The sequence below is a fragment of the Orycteropus afer genome, unplaced genomic scaffold, assembly GCF_000298275.1.
Source record: "Orycteropus afer afer isolate SDZICR_OR568_19922 unplaced genomic scaffold, OryAfe1.0 scaffold00030, whole genome shotgun sequence".
NCBI classification, from domain to species: Eukaryota; Metazoa; Chordata; class Mammalia; order Tubulidentata; family Orycteropodidae; genus Orycteropus; species Orycteropus afer.
Genome location: NW_006921617.1, coordinates 15,245,007 through 15,262,809, shown reverse-complemented (window position 1 = coordinate 15,262,809; position 17,803 = coordinate 15,245,007). Strand labels below are relative to the sequence as shown.

Here is a 17,803-nt window from a genome sequence, read left to right as displayed (position 1 = left end):
AATTAGTTCCAGTCAATTTTTGACTGAGTGTCTTGGGTTTTCTAGGTATAGGATCATATCATCAGCAAATAGGGATAGTTTGACTTCTTCCTTACCAATCTGGATGCCTTTGATTTCCCTTTCTTGCCTTATGGCCCTGGCTAAAACTTCCAGTACAGTGTTGAATAGAAGTGGTAATAGTGGACATCCTTGTCTGGTTCCTGTTCTCAAGAGAAATGGTTTCTGATCGATTTTTTTAAACAAGTTTTTATTTGTGCCTGTAGATTTTTATTATATAGTGATTTCTAATTTAAGATTTTTATGCAAATATTTGAAAAGAGAAAAGTCTCTCTCTAATGTATTATTGATTAATGCCAGTTATTCAGAGGATAATAGAAAGTTGAAAAGGAAAATTACGTGGGGAGAATTTATTTTGAATGAGATTTGACTAAAAGAAATGGAATAGATAGGAAGTGGAAAAGAAAATTAATACTTGTTCAAATTCAATTAAAATAATGCAGTCAGAAAGATACTTGTACCTTTAATACTAATACAGTCAGGCAAATTTAAGGACATTCATTTTACTTTGTTTTAATATAGACGTATCTCAGGACTCTAGAAAATTTTCTTTTCCACTACTGTCAATTGCAATGTCTCCGTTCCCACAAACCTCAAACCCAATGGTGGGATCTTTAGTAATGTGGTAGATTAAGGCCAGGATCAAAAGAAAGGGAGCTTGATGGTGCTTTAGAAGAGGAGCCAGTAAGCCCTGGCAGTCACATTTTCTGATATTCTTCACTGGTTCTTTTTCTAATTGTCCTGTATACCAATTCTTTATGCACTATATGAGATTAATGTTGATTGGCTTCAACAGACTAATTCTTTGGTTAATTATGTTGAGTTCCTAGCTGAATACTTGGCAGGCACAATTAAAAACAATGACTCATTCACTATCCAAATGCTTTCATATTACAAACCTGTTACGAGTGTTCATTATGCATTATGTCCTTTCCTAGATGTTGGGAAAGAAAGTTAAGGCATTCTTTTTACCTTCAAGGAATTTATCTTTTGATTACCCTCAGAATCACCGTCAAAATAATAATTTCACACAGGTAAGAGGACATAGAAGATCCTATGTCCAGTGGTTTCAAATGAAGATAAACACAGTGTATCTCTCCTACTGTAAACACATAAATCTCTTGTTAGTCACTTGCATTTCTAAAATTAACAAATAGGTTAACAGGAATGCTTTTACCTGTCTTGAATTTTTTTTTTAATTGTGGTGAAAATAAACACAATAAAACATTCCTTAATTCAATGATTTCTACAGGTCTGTTAAATGACATTGATTACATGCTTCATGTTTAATACTCCCCAAACAAAAGCTCTCGTATTCTCCCTTCCCATTAATGACTGATAGTCATTAATAATCTTTGGTTTCTGTGTATTTGCTTATTTTGTATAAGAGATTATACAATATTTGTCCTTTTGCCACTGACTTATTTCACTTAGCATTAGGTTTTCAGTGTTCATCCGTGTTGTGGAATGCATTAGGACTTCATTTCTCTTCATGGCTGAATAATATTCACATTTTGCTTATGCATTCCTCTGTTGATGGATGTTGTTGTTTCCACCTTTTGGCTATGGTGAAAAGTGCTGCAGTGAACATTGGTGTGTAGGTTACTATTTGTGTTTCTTCTTTGACATCTAGGATTAGGATTTGCTGGGTCAAACTGCACACATAGTTTCTGTGTGCTATCATGAATTTTCTCTTTTTACTCTTTCAAATAATTTATTCTGTAGTGGTCATCTTGGTGTTGATGTAGTTTGATCTATTGGTGACAGGGGTGACTACAAGCTACACAAGCAGACTGCCACATTTTTCTCCTGTGGAGTGGCTAATGGGTTCGAACCGCCTACCTTTTGGTTGGCAGCCAAGTACTTTGACCACTGTGCCACCGCGACTCCTCAGTTTGCTAAAGGACATTATTTTCTCCTCTGACATACATTGAACCCAAAAGTTAAGTATTACAGACTATTAATTGATAGCCAAAACATAACTAAAGCCCCAAAGCATATGATACTTTTGGGAGGAATTTTAGCTGACAAATAAGCCATTTCAAAAAAGTACATTGGATGAACTAAAGGAGGAGGGGAGAAAAAGGACAATAAAGAGGAGTAAGTTTATATCAAGATACTCATAGCAGAAGAAATACAAGGCTCATCATTCATTTAGCTTTCCTTATGGATTTCAAGGTTATTTAATGAGGGAACATGGGAGAATTCTGTATTATCAGATCACTGGGTTGGGATTATTTCCTGATGGGAGATTTAGAATACAAGATCATAAAAGTCCCTTCTCATTTTAGAACTCTGCCTCTTCATGTTGATATTCAAGTACTTAGCAGTTGGTCCTCTGTAATCTACCCAAGTTAATTGCTTTATGTGCCCCAATATAAATCTACTTTCCTGTGAAAGTGAGTCTTCTTGTTGCTCTTTGTGCCCATGATCTTGTCCCTGTTATTTCCTTCATGTGGAATTTGGTTTCCCTGTTTCTTGACCAACCAACCTGCCAACTATACTTCCTTCAAATTATTTTTAAGGCAAGTGTTAGAAACCTCACATTAATATCCCAATTCATTGTGGTCATTATATTCTCTGAACTGTTCGTCATCAATTATAATTATTATCAGCCAAAATGTATTGAATACTCTTAATATACAAGGAACCCTGCTAGGTATAAGGTATCAAAGAAGTAAAGCCACCCAAACAACTTACACTGATTTTGGAGATAAAAGACCTAATCTTTGGAAGAGTTAATTTCAGTATAAAATTAAGTAACAGTTCAGTATAATGCCCCCCCCACACACAATAAAAATAGCTACAAGCCAAAGCGTAATTAATTACCAGGTGGTTGATACATTCACTAGGTATAATAAAAATTGAGGAAGAAATTGCACATGCTTGAGTAAACGGAGAAAAATTGATGGAAAAGACACTTCTTGAGCTGGCCTTTAAGGTTATAAAGGGTATGGATGAGTAAATGAAGAGTAAGGGTATTTCCCCAGAGCTAGGAGAATAGGAGAAAAAGGTGGACAAAAGCATGGATGATAGAAAGCGTATATAAAACGGCTAAGACAGAATAAAGAAGCCAGTTTGTGAAGAGTAGAAAGTACAGAAAGGTAAGTAATTGGCAGTGAGGCTAGAGAGGTGTGTGAGACCACCTTCAGGATGATCTGAATTGATTTCAGTTATTTATTGAGTAACTGCTTTCTACCAAGCACATGGATAAGTTTCAGAGGGTCCATGAAGTTCCTCTGAAGTTATGTGCAAATTTTTAATACTTACATGTATTTTTCTGGAGAGAGAGTCCATAATTTTTATCAGCGTCTCAAAAAGATCCCTGAACCAAAAAAAAGGTTAAGGACCTTTGAACTAGAGGAATGCAGATCAGATCAGAGGCTACTGTGTCACGTAATCTATGAGTACGAAGATATGGTACCAAAAACATTCTGTGTTAAATAGATAAAAGAAACTGTTTGGGGAAGAACTTGAGAAACTCCCACAGGTGATTGTGTTGCCTCCTGAAGTTTGAGAAACAACAAGGGTACACAGGCAGTCCCCAGGTTATGAACAAGATCTGTTCCTAAATGTGTCTTTAAATAGAATTTGTAGGTAAATTGGAGCAGGTACAAAACAAACCCCACTGCAGTTGACTTGATTCCAACTCATAGTAACCCTGTAGGACAGAGTAGAACTGTGCCACAGGGTTTCCAAGTCCATAAATCTTTACAAAAGCAGACCTGCCTCATCTTTCTCCTATGGAGTGGCTGGTGGGTTCCAACCACCAACCTTTCAGTTGTAGCCAGGCTCTTAATCACCGTCCTGGAGCAGGTGCATACAGTCCTTAATTTAGCCTTACTTTAGTGCAAGAAAGGAGCTCTGGTGGTGCACTGTTAAAAACATTCTGCTGCTAACCAAAAGGTAAGCTGTTTGAACTCATCAGCCACTCCATGGGCATAAGATGAAGCAGTCTGCTTCCATGAAGATTCACAACTTTGGAAGTCCTTGAGGCAGTTCTACTCTGTCTTATAGTATGAGACAGTAGAATTCTACTGCGTTGGTATTGACGTGATGGCAGTGGATTTTAGTGCAAGAAACGGCTCAAAAGTCTTTTTGGTGATTTAAAAGCTGCATGTGCAGCAAGTAAAGGTGATTGTGATACAGAATTTGTTTCAAGTAAGGCTTGGCTCAGTTGTTTCAAAGTGAGGGCAAATTTATGTAACATTTAAAAGGGCAAGTACGAGTTTTCATAAGTCAGAGGTTCTTAACCTGGGAACTTATCATATACCTAAAAGTGGAATTGTTGGCTCGTAGGATACCCACATCATCAGTTTTGTTATAAAGATATTGCTGTAATATTTTCCAGTATGGTCATTACCAATTAGTCCTTCCACTAGCGTATTTGAGAATCCCTATTTTTCTACTTTTATGTATAATTTGATATTATTAGATCTTTTAAGTTTTTGCTAGTCTGATGGTGTAATCTCTTATTTTATTTACTTTGTATTTTCCTGATTATTAGTTGAGCATCTTCTCATGTATTTATGGGCTGTTCTAGTTTACTTGTGAATTACCTGTAAATGTCTCTTAGTCTGTTTTTTTCTACTAGGTTGCTAGTCTTTTTCTTATTGATTTGTAGGAATTCTTTGTTCTATTTGGTCTTTAACTCACAAGATTCCAATGAAACTGTTTTTGCAAAGATTATTGTTGTTGTTGTTTGCCGTCGAGTCGGCCCCGACTCATAGCGACCCCTCCTTGGGTTTCCGAGGCAGTTAATCACTACGAAAGTAGGATTGCCCAACCTTCCTTCCGAGGAGTGGCTGGTGGGTTTGAACTGCCAGCTGTCTGGTTAGCAGGCAAGCGTCTTAGCCACTGTGCTACCAGAGCTCCCACAAAGATTATTAGTGGTCAGCTAATCGCTAAATTACCCAAAAAACAAAACCATTATCAGCAACTCGAATTTCAACTCAGAGACCCCATAAGACAGAGTCTGTGATGATGTCCTAAAGGGTTTACAAGGTTGTACATCTTTAAGGAAGCAGACTGCCTCATCTTTGTCCTGTAGAGCAGCTGGTGGGTTTGAACTATTGACCTTTTGAGTGTCTGAGCACTTAACCACCGTGCCACCCAAACCAAAACCAAACCCAGTGCTGTAAAGTCAATTCTAAATCATCGCAACACTATAGGACAAAGTATAACTGCCCTATAGGGTTTCCAAAGTTATAATCTTTACAGAAACAGACTGCCACATACTTCTCATGGAGCGGCTACTACCAGCCAACTCGAACTGCCACCCTTACTTAGGGTTAGCAGCCAAGCACTTTAACCACTGTGTCACCAAGGCTCCTTATTGCTAAATTAGATGGGTAATTTTCATTTCTTTGAACTTTTTACATCCTCAGTTTCAAGGATACCTCTCTCTTCAATTTTCCTGCTCTCTGGACCCTTCATTCTCTATTACCTTTGCTGATTCTTTCTACCTAGCCATTGGAGTGCTTTTATTTCCTCAGGATTCCTTCCTTGGACTCATCTCTTAATATGCATACTCATACTGGGTGATCTCATTCATTTCTGTGGCTTATTTTTCAGCCAGTTTATTGATGTCTTCCAATCTCAACCTCTCTTCTGATCCATGTATTCAAATCTTAATATCGCCTAGACTTTTCCATCTGGATATCCCACAAATACTTGAGAGTTGACAAAAGTGGGATTCTATATCTCCTAACAGCTACCACCTTCCCGGACCCACCATCCTCCTATATCCCTTTTCTTGTTAATGATGCACTCATCACTTAAACTCTCAAAACAGAAACCTAGGAGTTGTCATTGATGACTCCTTTATCCCACTACTCTTTCTGTAATAGTCCATTGAGAGATACTGATCCCATTTATTAAATCTCTGTGGAATTTTTCTCCTCTCTATTCCCATTGTCGTTGCTCTATTTTAGGCATAACAGGTCTCTGTATGGTATACACAACTTGCACTTTACTGTTAACCTGAAGGTTGGCAATTCAGACCCACTCAGTGGTGCCCCAGAAGAAAGGCCTGCCAATCTGCTTCCATAAAGATTATAGCCAGGAAAACCCTATGGAGCAGTTCTGGTCTGTGAACACATGGGGTTGCCATGAATTGGAATTGACTTAACAGCAGGAAGATCACTGCAGGAACTTTTATGACTTTGTGCAGTTTTCATCTGGTAGCATAGTGCCTAAGGCATTTCACTGCTAACCAGAAGGCTGGTGGTTCAAACACAGCAGCCACTCCCCGGTAAGATGGTTGGGCAATCTACTTTTGTAGTGATACTGCCTTGGAAACCCAAGGAGGGGTCGCTATGGGTTGCATCCCACTCCACGGCAATGGTTGTGTTTTTTTTTTGTTTTTACTCCAGTCTTACCACTCAGCCTGCTAGTGGGTTGATTGCTTTCTCAACATAAATTGGTTCACATTGCTTCTCACCATGAAACACTATGTAGTTGTTGTTTGCCGTCGAGTCGGCCCCGACTCATAGCGACCCCTCCTTGGGTTTCCAGGGCAGTATCACTACGGAAGTAGGATTGCCCAACCTTCCTTCCCGAGGAGTGGCTGGTGGGTTTGAACCGCCAGCCTTCTGGTTAGCAGTCAAGTGCCTTAGGCACTATGCTACCAGAGCCCCTATAAAACACTATATATATAGGATAAAGCACATTTACACAGTGTCGTCTATGTTTTGTTTCCTTCCTCTGCAGCTTCATTCTCATCAGTTCCTGTCTATGTATCCTGTGTTCCTGTGTTGGAAGGATTGCTTTCAGTTCCTGGAATTTACATGCATTACTACCTCTATACTTGTTACTCTGTCTTCCTGGAATTCCCTGTCTACCCTTGTTCTTCCTTTAAGATGCATCTCCTCTATGAAGCCTTTTTGAGTTCTTCGTAGAATTAACTATATTCATTGTGTCCCCACTGTAGTTTGTACAATAACTTTTCTGTAATACCTACTGTATAGTCCTTTCAAGAGCAGGGACCATGACTTACTTACCTTTGTATCTTTTACTGTGCCTTTTACAAAGCAGTCCTCAGTAAATGTTTGAATAGGCAAAGAGTAGACAAACACAGTAACATGTTTCCCTGGGGTAGATAAACAGACCGAAAGAAAGATATCCTCTGACTAGAAATCTCTATGAATGAAGATGAAAAGGATATTATTCTGTCAACATGGAAAGAAAGGTTGTTCTTTTTAAACTTTTATTTGGAAATAATTTTAAACTTATAGAAAAGTTGCAAAAATAATGCAAAGAACTCTGTTCAGCTAGATCTACCAATTATATATATATATACACATACATACATATATATATATATATATATGTATGTATGTGTATATATATATATGTATGTATGTATGTATGTATATGTATATAATATTTATGTGGGAGCTCTGGTGGCATAGTGCCTAAAGCATTTAACTGCTAACCAGAAGGCTGGTGGTTCAAGCCCACTAGCTACTCCTCAGATGGATGGTTGAGCAATCTACTTCCATAGTGATTCCGCCTTGAAAACCCAAGGAGGGGTTACTATAAGTCAGATCTGACTTGACGGCAGTGAGGTATATAAATATAAAATACGATGGTTTTTCCCTGAACTATTTGAGACTACGTTGGAGACATCATGCTCCTTTTACCCTAAATACTTCAGAGTAGGACTCATAAAGGCAAGGATATTTTCTTACATAACCATAATACAGTGATCAAATTCAGGAAATGTAACATGAATACAACTCTGTTACACAGTGTATATTCACATTTCACCTGTTGTGCCAATGATGTCCTTAATTATTGCAATGTTTTCCCTGATCCTATATGCAATCCGTGGTCATGACTTGCATTTAGTTTTCATTTTTCTGTAGTCTCAGTTACGGATTGAATTGTGTCCCCCGAAAATGTGTTGTACATCCTAACCTCTGTGCCTGTGGTTTTTAATCCCATTTGGAAATGGGTTGTCTTTATTAAGTTAATGAGGCAAGTTAGTGTAGGGTGTATCTTGGGTCGGTCTCTTTTGAGATGTAAAAAGAGATTAAAACATGCAAATAGAGAAATGGGATAAGATAGATGACTAGATGCAGGGAGCTCTCCAAGGAACCAGGAAGCAGAAGATTCTTTCTTCCAGAGCCAACAGAGAAAGGCTTCCCCTTGAGCTGGCACTCTGAATTTGGACTTTTAGCCTCCTAAACTGTGAGAAAATAAACTTCTGTTTGTTAAAGCCATCTATCTACGTGTTGTATTTCTGTTATAGCAATACCTAAAATGTGGAAGCAGTTTTAGAATTGGATAATGGGTAAGACTGGAAGAGTTTTAAGGTACCTAATAGTAAAAGTGGGAGCTCTTGGTAGTTTAGTGCCTAAAGCACTTGACTGCTAAACCAGAAGGCTGGCAGTTCAAACCCACCAGCCACTCCTCAGAAGGAAGATGGGGCAATCTACTTCCATAGTGATAACGCCTCTCGGAAACCCAAGGAAGGGTCGCGAAGGCACATAACAACATAACATAACAATAGTAAAAGCCTTATATAGATTTACAGCCTTGGGAACGCTGTGGGTTCCTACTCTGTCCTAGAGGGTTGTTGTGAATCAGAATGGACTTGATGACAGTGGGTTTGATGCTTTTGATAATAGTAAAAGTCTAGATTGCCTAGTATTATGGCTATCAAAGACAGTTCTGGTGAGGGCTCAGAAGGAAATGGGGAAAGCTATAGAGAAAGTCTCTATCATCTTAGAGAATACATACAGCACTAGCGACAGAGTGTTGCTAGAAATGTGGACGTTAAATGTGCTTCTGGTGAGGCTTTAAAAGAAAATGATGAATGTGTGATTGGACTATGGAGGAAGGGTGGTGGTTTTAATGCAGTGGCAAAGAATTTGAATTATGTTCAAATGTTTGGTGGAAGGCAGAACTTGTGATACACTTGGATATCTGGTGAGGAGACTTGTAAGTAAGATCTTAAAGGGGCCACGTGGTTTCTCCTTGCTTTTTATAGTTAAATGCAAGAGGAAAGAGATGGACTTAAAAATGAACTGTGCAAAATGAACTTAAAAGATTTGGGAAATTCTGTTGTACAAACTAAGGACATGTATCCTAGAATGTTCACCAAGGATGTAGCTATACAATCTGTTGTTACAGAGATTAAGCCTATGAGTGATGGGTCTGACCAACTACAATAGCAGTAAACCCATCAGCTTAGACTGAAGGGAACAGAGAAAGAATTAAAGTAAACACTATCTGCCTCTTGGAGTTCTACAGGCAGGAAACAGGCCAAAGGAGGTACATCTTTTGTCCTCCAGGAAAAGAAAAGGGCCATCCCTGGAATAGCTTAGAGATCAGCAGAATTGTTGGAAGGAGCATAGGAAACAGGACCTTCTCAGTTTCAAAGGGTGGGCCCACAGCCTCCTAGGTTTCAAAGAGTTGGATCTAACCCAGTTTGGTTCTGGAGGGGAGCCGCTGTTAGGTGTGCTGGGATATGGGACTGCCACCAAAGCTGAGGGGTGAGACTGCCATACACAAGAGGCAGAACAGGGCATGCCTTGGCCGAGGGGTTGGGGTTGCCACTCCTCTGGCTGGGAGAAGAGGCTGCCTAAAGCCCAGGGAGCAGATTTGCCATTCTACAGGACCTAGAAGGCGCAGCTGAAGCCGAAGACTGTGTGGCCTTTGCCCAGATGGTCCCAAAGAACAGAGGATTATTCATTCTCAGGCCTTGAGAGCTAATGTAAATTGTTACACTGGGATTGGACTTCCTTGGTGCCCATGATCTTTTTTCCCTCCAGTTTCTCCCATTTGTAATAGAAATAGTTACCTTGTGCCTGTTCCACCATTGTATTTTAGAAGCAGAGAACCTGTATTCTAGATTTCATAGGTTCACAAATGAATTTTGCCCAGGATAGAATTATACCTAATGTCTTACTCATATTTGATTTAGATGGTTCAGAAGATGAGATTTTATACCTGGAGTTGATTTAAGACTTTTGAAATGATATGATGGAGTGAGTGTGTTTTGCATATGGCAAGGACATGTTTGGTGGTCAGGGTGGGGCATTATTGATTAATTTGTGTCCCAAGAGAATGTGTTGTATATCCTAACCTCTGTCCCATTTGGGAATGGGTTGTCTTTGTTATGTTAATGAGTCAGGGTCTGTGTAGGGTGTTTCTTGAGTCCATTTCTTTTGAGATGTAAAAAGAGATTAAACAAGGAGAGAGAGAGAGGGGAACCCCAAAGCAGAAGACGAAGAGACAGGGCCTTCCTCCACAGCCAACAGAGGAAGCCTTCCCCTTCAATTGGTGCCCTGAATTCAGACTTCTAGCCTCCTGACTGTGAGAAAATAAATTTCTTTTTGTTAAAGCCATCCACTTGTGGTATTTCTGTTATGGCAGCACTAAATAAAACAGTCTCCTTTAATCTGGAGCACTTCTTCAGTTTTTCTTTGTCTCTTACAACATTGTTATTTTTTTAGAGAACAGAAAAGTTGTTTTATAAAATGTACTTTATTTCAAATTTGTCTGATGTTTTCTCTTGATTAGATTCAAGTAAATGGTAAGTTTTTAACCAGTATTTAGAAGAAAAGCAAACAGATTTTTCCTTTCTATTCTTTCTCTCTTCTGTTACTTACAATGCTTTGTTGTTCCATGGATCTGAAATTGAGAGAAGTTGGTCGGGCTGATACTTCATGACAACTCATTCAGCCACTCAGGTTTAGTTTTATCTCACTTGAGATGTTCCTAACTAGTCTGAACTCTTGATTCACTTTGACTTGAAAAATATGTAAGTGTGTAAAATACTGCTTTTTGGATCAAAAATTTGGCCAATGATCTTGATCAAAGCAAAGGAATGCCTCTAATCTGGTGAGATTACTGCATTTTTCCTGTTTTTATGCATTATCAGGAGAAGTTGTATAATTTTTAGGGACCTCATTTAGAATCTTGAAAGATAATTATTCAGAAATTCCAAGATGCAAAATATATTTAAAGAATGAAAGCTAAAATGTTTTGTATTATGGTTTGATGATTTGTTTGGAAGTGGGAGATTATTTGATTCAACCCTAATTTAAGATTTTCTTGTTTTCTGTGAATATCTTTCTGTCTCTTACAGGGAGTTTATTAGATTTCCTGAAGGAGGGAGATGGAAAATATTTGAAGCTCCCACAACTGGTTGATATGGCTGCTCAGGTACTTGTATATATATGTATGTATGTATGTATTTGTGTGTGTATGTATGTGTATGTATATGTGTGTGTGAATCAATTTGAATTAAAAATGTAGAATAATTTTAGCAGAATATTATAGTTTATATACAGGCAGTCCCCAGGTTATGAACAAAATTTGTTCCTGTTTAAGAATTCATAGGTAAGTTGAAATAGGTGCATACTGTTCTTACTTTATTGCCAGAAAATGCTGAAAGGCTTTTCAGTGATTTAAAAGCTGTATATGCTGAAAGTGAAGGTGATTGTGATGAAGAATTTGTTGTGAATAGGGCTTGCACTGTTTCAAAGTAAGGGCAAATTTATGTAACTTTAAAGGGCAAGTAGGAGTTGTCTGTAAATCAGATGTTTGTAATCCCAGGATTGCCTGTAGTGAAGTCATAGAATTTGAGAACTGAAAGGAACATTTGATTTCTTTATGTTACAGATTGTGTAGTGTCTGAAAAACAGAGGTGTTTAAAAGTCACATAAGTTGTTAGTAGTAGAAGCAGTATTAAAACCAGACATAAAATGAATGTCCAGGTCAGTCCTGTCCTATATTACATGGTTTTTCAGAAAACGTAATCATCTAAAATATAAAATGTGTATGTATTTATATTTCAACAGGTAAATTTTAAGATAGTAAATGATTGTATTACAAAGAAGATATTAGAAATCTAAAGCATGCTGAATTCTTTTAAACAATATAGAATGCAAAATAAGAATTAAGATGGCATATATAGTTAAAAGTTGACAAGTCAGATGTTTTTATTCTACTGAATTTTTATTTTTAAATATAAAGTGAAAATGATTGAAAGTTTTTATTCTATGGTTGGTATTTAAGCGGCTTTTTATTGGCTTTGGTTGACATGTTGGTTCTAGAATGCTTTTCTCTTGGTGAGTATCCAGAGAACCACAGAATATGCCAGTTTTATAAACTTTATACTAAAAAACTATACATATCACATTTTAGTCTATTTTTAACATGCTCCATGCACCTAAATTCAAGACTTTTACATGCTCTGTGTTAGGAGTTGGTACTCCATTTTTTTATAAAATGTCTAGATAATAAATATCTAAGACTTTGTGGTTATAAATGGTTTCTGTTGTATATTATTATTATTAATTCTCCTTTTCATTCCTTCATTTTCTTTCCTTTCTTCTTCCTTCTTTCTTCAGTAGTTTTCTTGTTCCCATCTTCTTCCTTTAAAAATGTAAAAATCACTTTTAGTTCCCAGGTCATACAAAAACATGCTGCAGGTGAGATTTGGCCAGCAAGCTGTATGTAGTCTGCTGAGCCTTACTCTGGTTAAGATCTTTATCACTAAGATATCTTACATCAGTGCCTGATGTGGACCTTGATGGGCTTGTGTCCAGAGGCACTAAGTAACCCTGTGGCTACTTCTTAACTACTGACAAAACAAGGCACTCATTCATTATGGCCCTAATGGTGACTGCATATGCTGAATGTCTTTGCCTTTTAGTTGTTGAAGTCTGACTTTCCCTTTAGCCTGTTTTAGTATTGTTATTATGAAAGTTAATATTTGTTCTGTTATCTACTAGAGACTATGCCCACTTACCGTTATCGCCTTTCGAGATACAGGATTTTTCAGTAGTCTGACTTAACGTTAAGCGAAATTGTCTTCTCCTTGTTTTTCCTTTATGTCATTTCTTTTTTTCTTTTTCTTTCTGAGATTGCTGATGGTATGGCATATATTGAAAGAATGAACTATATTCACCGAGATCTTCGGGCTGCTAATATTCTTGTAGGAGAAAACCTTGTGTGCAAAATAGCAGATTTTGGTTTAGCAAGGTTAATTGAAGACAATGAATATACTGCAAGACAAGGTAAAATTACTTTTTAGTAAATGTTTATAGCCTAATGTCCTGTGAATTTTCTTATTTTACACTCTTTTGAACATAATAGGGTTTTACAGAATAAGAATAGTTCTGGATCTCCACAGAAGGGTCATAAAATTGTTGATTTTATTCATAAAAGTATTTATAATAAATAATACTTTAGCTTTCTTATAGTTACTTCCCCCAAAGAAGAACTTGACTGGGTGTTCTTAGCATTTTAAGTATAACAAATAGTACACTTCTTATATTTCCTTTGGCATGCCAACAAATAAACATTTTTTAATTCTTCTTGTAACAAATTTCATAAACTACCCAGATTTTACTACAGTAAGGACCAGAAAAAGTATGTTTGAAATGAATATATTGAGAAATGGTTTACAGTTTTACAAAGACTTTGGAAACCATTTCTACTCCAAATTTATAATAAGCCTTAATATATATAAAATGGTAAATATGGTAAATAAAAACATTTGGAAGAATGACACTGTAAAGAGTGAAGGGAGCTTATAGAAATTAACATAGGTTCTTTCACTTGATCTGAACAGATACATGAGAAGTGGCATTGTGTACAGAGAAAGTACGGACTTTTTGAATCCCAATCCGTCTGTTATTAGCTGAGAGATTTCAGTCACGTTATCTAACCTTTCTGACTGAGTCTCAGTCTCCTCACTCATAAAGACTAGGTGGTAAATACTTACTTTTCAAGATTATTGTAAAACTTTCATAATGGATGTATGGAACCTAACAGTACCTGTCTGGCACATAGTAGATGCTCAGTAAATATTAATTACAATTACTATTAAAGGAGCTCTGGTGGCGTAATGCCTAAGGCATTTGACTGCTAACCAGAAGGCTGGCAGTTCAAACCCACCAGCCACTCCTTGGAAGGAAGATTGGGCAATTTACTTTCATAGAGATACCACCTTGGAAACCCAAGGAGGGGTTGCTATGAATCGAATTGAGTCGATGGCACTGAGTGAGTTTTTGTTTTTTTTTAAATACTAAGTTGGCTGATGTGGCACTACTCAAAATGAGTAGAAACAGATGCAAACATCCATTAATAATCAGAACATGGAATGTATGAATCTAGGAAAATTGCAAGTTGTCAAAAATAAAATGGAAAGCATAAAGATCGATATCCTAGGCATTAGTTAGCTGAAATGGACTGGTTTTGGCCATTTTGAATCAGATAGCCATATGATCTGCTATGCCAGAAATGACAAATTGAAAAGGAATGATGTGGCATTCATCATTACAAATACTGTTTCAGGATTTGTCCTGAAGTACAGTGCTGTCACTGACAGGATACTATCCATAGGCCTATAAAGAAGACCAGTTAATATTATTATTCAAATTTACGTACCAACTGCCAAAGCCAAAGATGAGTAAATTGAAGATTTCTACTAACCTTTGCAGTCTGAAATTGACCGAACATGCAGTCAAGATGTGTTGGTTATCATTTGTGACTGGAATGCAAAAGGTGGAAACAAAGAAGAGTTACCAGTAGTTGGAAAATATGGCCTTGGTGATAGAAATAACGCTGGAGATCGCATGATAGAATTTTGCAAGACCGACAGCTTACTCATTGCAAATACCTTTTTTCACGAACACAAATGGAGGCTATACGTGTGGACTTCACCAGATGGAGTATGCAGGAATCAGATCGACAACATCTGTGGTAAGAGACAATGGAAAAGCTCAGTATCTTCAGCCAAAACAAGGCCAGGAGCTGATTGTGGAACAGACCATCAACTGCTCATATGCAAGTTCAACTTGAAGACAATTAAAACAAGTCCATGACAACCAAAATATGACCTTGATAATATATCCCTTCTGAATTTAGAGGCCATCTAAAAAATAGATTTGATGCATTGAACACCAGTGACCAAAAACCAGAGAAATTGTGGGATGGCATCAAGAACATCATCTGTGAAGAAAGCAAGAGGTCATTAAAAAGAAAAGAAGGGAAGAAAAGACCAAAAGGGATGTCAGAAGAGACTCTGAAACTTGCCATTGAGTGGGGAGTACTAAAGCAAATGGAAGAAATGACAAAATAAAAGAGTTGAACAGAAGATTTCAAAGAGTAGCTCAAGAAGACAAAGCCAATTATAATGAAATGTGCAAAGACCTGGTGTTAGAAAACCGAAAGGGAAGAACATGCTTGGCATTTCTCAAGCTGAAAGAACTGAGGAAAGAAATTAAGCCTCTAGTTGCAATATTGAAAGATTGTATGGGCAAAATATTGAATGATACAGGAAACATCAAAAGAAGATGGAAGGAATACATAGACTCACTGTACCAAGAAGAATTAGTCAGTGTTCATCCATGTCAAGAGTTGGCATAGGATTAAGAACTAGTGGTATCGGAGGAGTTTGAAACTGCAGTGAAGGAATTGGCAAAGAAAAGGCTCCAGGAATTGATGGAATACCCATTGAGATATTTCAGCCAATTGATGCTGCACTGGTGGCACTCACTCAGCTATGCCAAGAGATTTGGAAAACAGCTCCCCGGCCAGCTGACTAGAAGAGATCCATATTTGTACCCATTCCAAAGAAAAAGGTGATCCCAAAGAATGTGGAAATTATCAAACAATATCATTAATATCACATGCAAGTAAAATCTTTGTGAAGATAATTCAAAAACGGTTGCAGCAGTATATTGACAGAGAGCTTCCGGAAATGCAAGCTGGACTCAGAAGAGGACATGGAACGAAGGATATCATTGCTGATATCAGATGGATCTTAGCTGAAAGCAAATACCAGAAAGGTGTTTATTTAGACTATACAAAAGCATTCATTTGAATGGATAATAACAAATTTTGAATAAAATTGAGAAGAATGGGAATTCCAGAACACTTGATTGTGCTCATGAGGAACCTGTACATAGATCAGGAGGCTGTCATTCAAACAGAACAAGAGGATACTGCATAGTTTTAAATCAAGAAGGGAGTGCATCAGGGTTGTATCCTTTCACCATACTTACTCAATTTGTATGCTGAGCAAATAATCCAAGAAGCTGGACTATGTGAAGAAGAACATGGCATCAGGATTGGAGTAAGACTCATTAACAACCTGTGATATGCAGATAACACAATTTTGCTTGCTGAAAGTGAGGATGACTTGAAGCACTTACTGATGAAGATTAAAGACTACAGTCTGCAGTGTGGATTACACCTCAATATAAAGAAAACAAAAATCCTTACAACTAGTCCAATAAACAGCTTCACAATGGTTGGAGAAAAGATTGAAGTTGTCAAGGATTTCATATTACTTAGTCCTACAATCAACACCAATGGAAGCAGCAGCAAAGACATCAGACAACATATTGTACTGGGCAAATCTGCTGCAAAAGACCTCTTTCAAATGATGAAGAGCAAAGATGTCTCCTTGAATACTAAGGTATGCCTAGCCCAAGCCATAGTATTTTCAGTTGCCTCCTATGCATGTGAGAGCTGAACAGTGAGTAAGGAAGACCAAAGAAGAATTGTTGCTTTTGAGCTGTGGTGTTGGAGAAGAATGCTAAGAGTATCATGGTCTACTAAAAGGACTAACAAATCTGTCCTAGAAGAAGTGCAGCTGGAATGCTCCTTGGACACAAGAATGGGCACACTTCATCTGACCTAGTTTGGGCATGTTGTCAGAAGGAACCATTCCTTGAAGGATATCATGCTTGGTAAAGTGGAGGGTCAACGAAAAAGGGGAAGGCCCTCAGTGAGATGGATTGACACAGTGGCTGCAGTGATGGGCTCAGGTATAGAAAGGATTGTAAGGCTGGCACAGGACTGGGCATTTATACTACATAGGGTCTGTAGTACATAGGGTCGCTATGAGTCGGAGATGACTCAAGGTCTCATCTTTGCTCTTCATGGCACCTAACAACAAACAACAAGAAGTTGCTAGAATCAGAGAACACAGAAGTGAATAACTCAGAGTACCTGCCCCCTAAAAAGAGCTTACATTCTAATGAGCAGGGTAGCTCTACATATAAACAACTATAAAGCAAGACAATTAGAAAGAATTGTGTGCTTAATGTCACAAGAGAAGTGTATTAAAACTACTTTGGAAAAGCAGAGAGAACCAGACACACCTCACAGAGATGATAGCTATAGAGTAGAGCTTTGAGGAAAGAGCATAACTTTGACAAAGTAGAGGTTTCATGCATGATGCATTGGCTTCCAGAGTCTTCTACTCTAGTCCTGTCTTATCTTTAACAAACATTTGCAGCCCTGTATATGCTAAGTGTTAGGAAAAAGCTGTAAGAAGACATGGTTTCTACTATTAAGGAGCTCACTGACCAATTTCAAACAGAATTGTAGACAAATTATTTCAATGCACTATAGCAAGCTCAATGTAGAGGTTAATGAAGGTTCATTTAGTGGACATACCAGGGGAAAAAAAATCAACTATGTTCTGTTACCATCATTTCATAAAATAAGAATTATATTTTAACACTATACATGTAAGATGAACGTAATCTCAGAAAAAAGGACATACCTATATACTTACAATTTTTGCTTTATGAATTGATGTATGATCCTTTTTCTCCTTTTGTAGTAGACTAGTGACTTTTTGTCACTGACCACATTGGTACATATATAAACCACTTTCTCAGCTAGGGGTGGTATTGCCCCCCAGGAGACTTTGTCAGTATCTGGAGACATTTTTAAGGAGCTCTGGTGGCACAGTGGTTAAAGCATTTGG

The 17,803-nt window shown here is 37.6% G+C and overlaps 1 protein-coding gene across 1 annotated transcript in view; it reads left to right on the top strand.

Moving 5' to 3' along the window:
• The window catches only part of YES1 (YES proto-oncogene 1, Src family tyrosine kinase), a 58,340-nt gene that overhangs the window by 20,799 nt on the left and 19,738 nt on the right, over positions 1-17,803 (top strand). The window contains exons 8-9 of the mRNA XM_007935607.2: positions 11,156-11,232; positions 12,938-13,091. Coding sequence (XP_007933798.1) covers positions 11,156-11,232; positions 12,938-13,091 — 231 coding nt within the window. The remainder of the gene's footprint in view (positions 1-11,155; positions 11,233-12,937; positions 13,092-17,803) is intronic.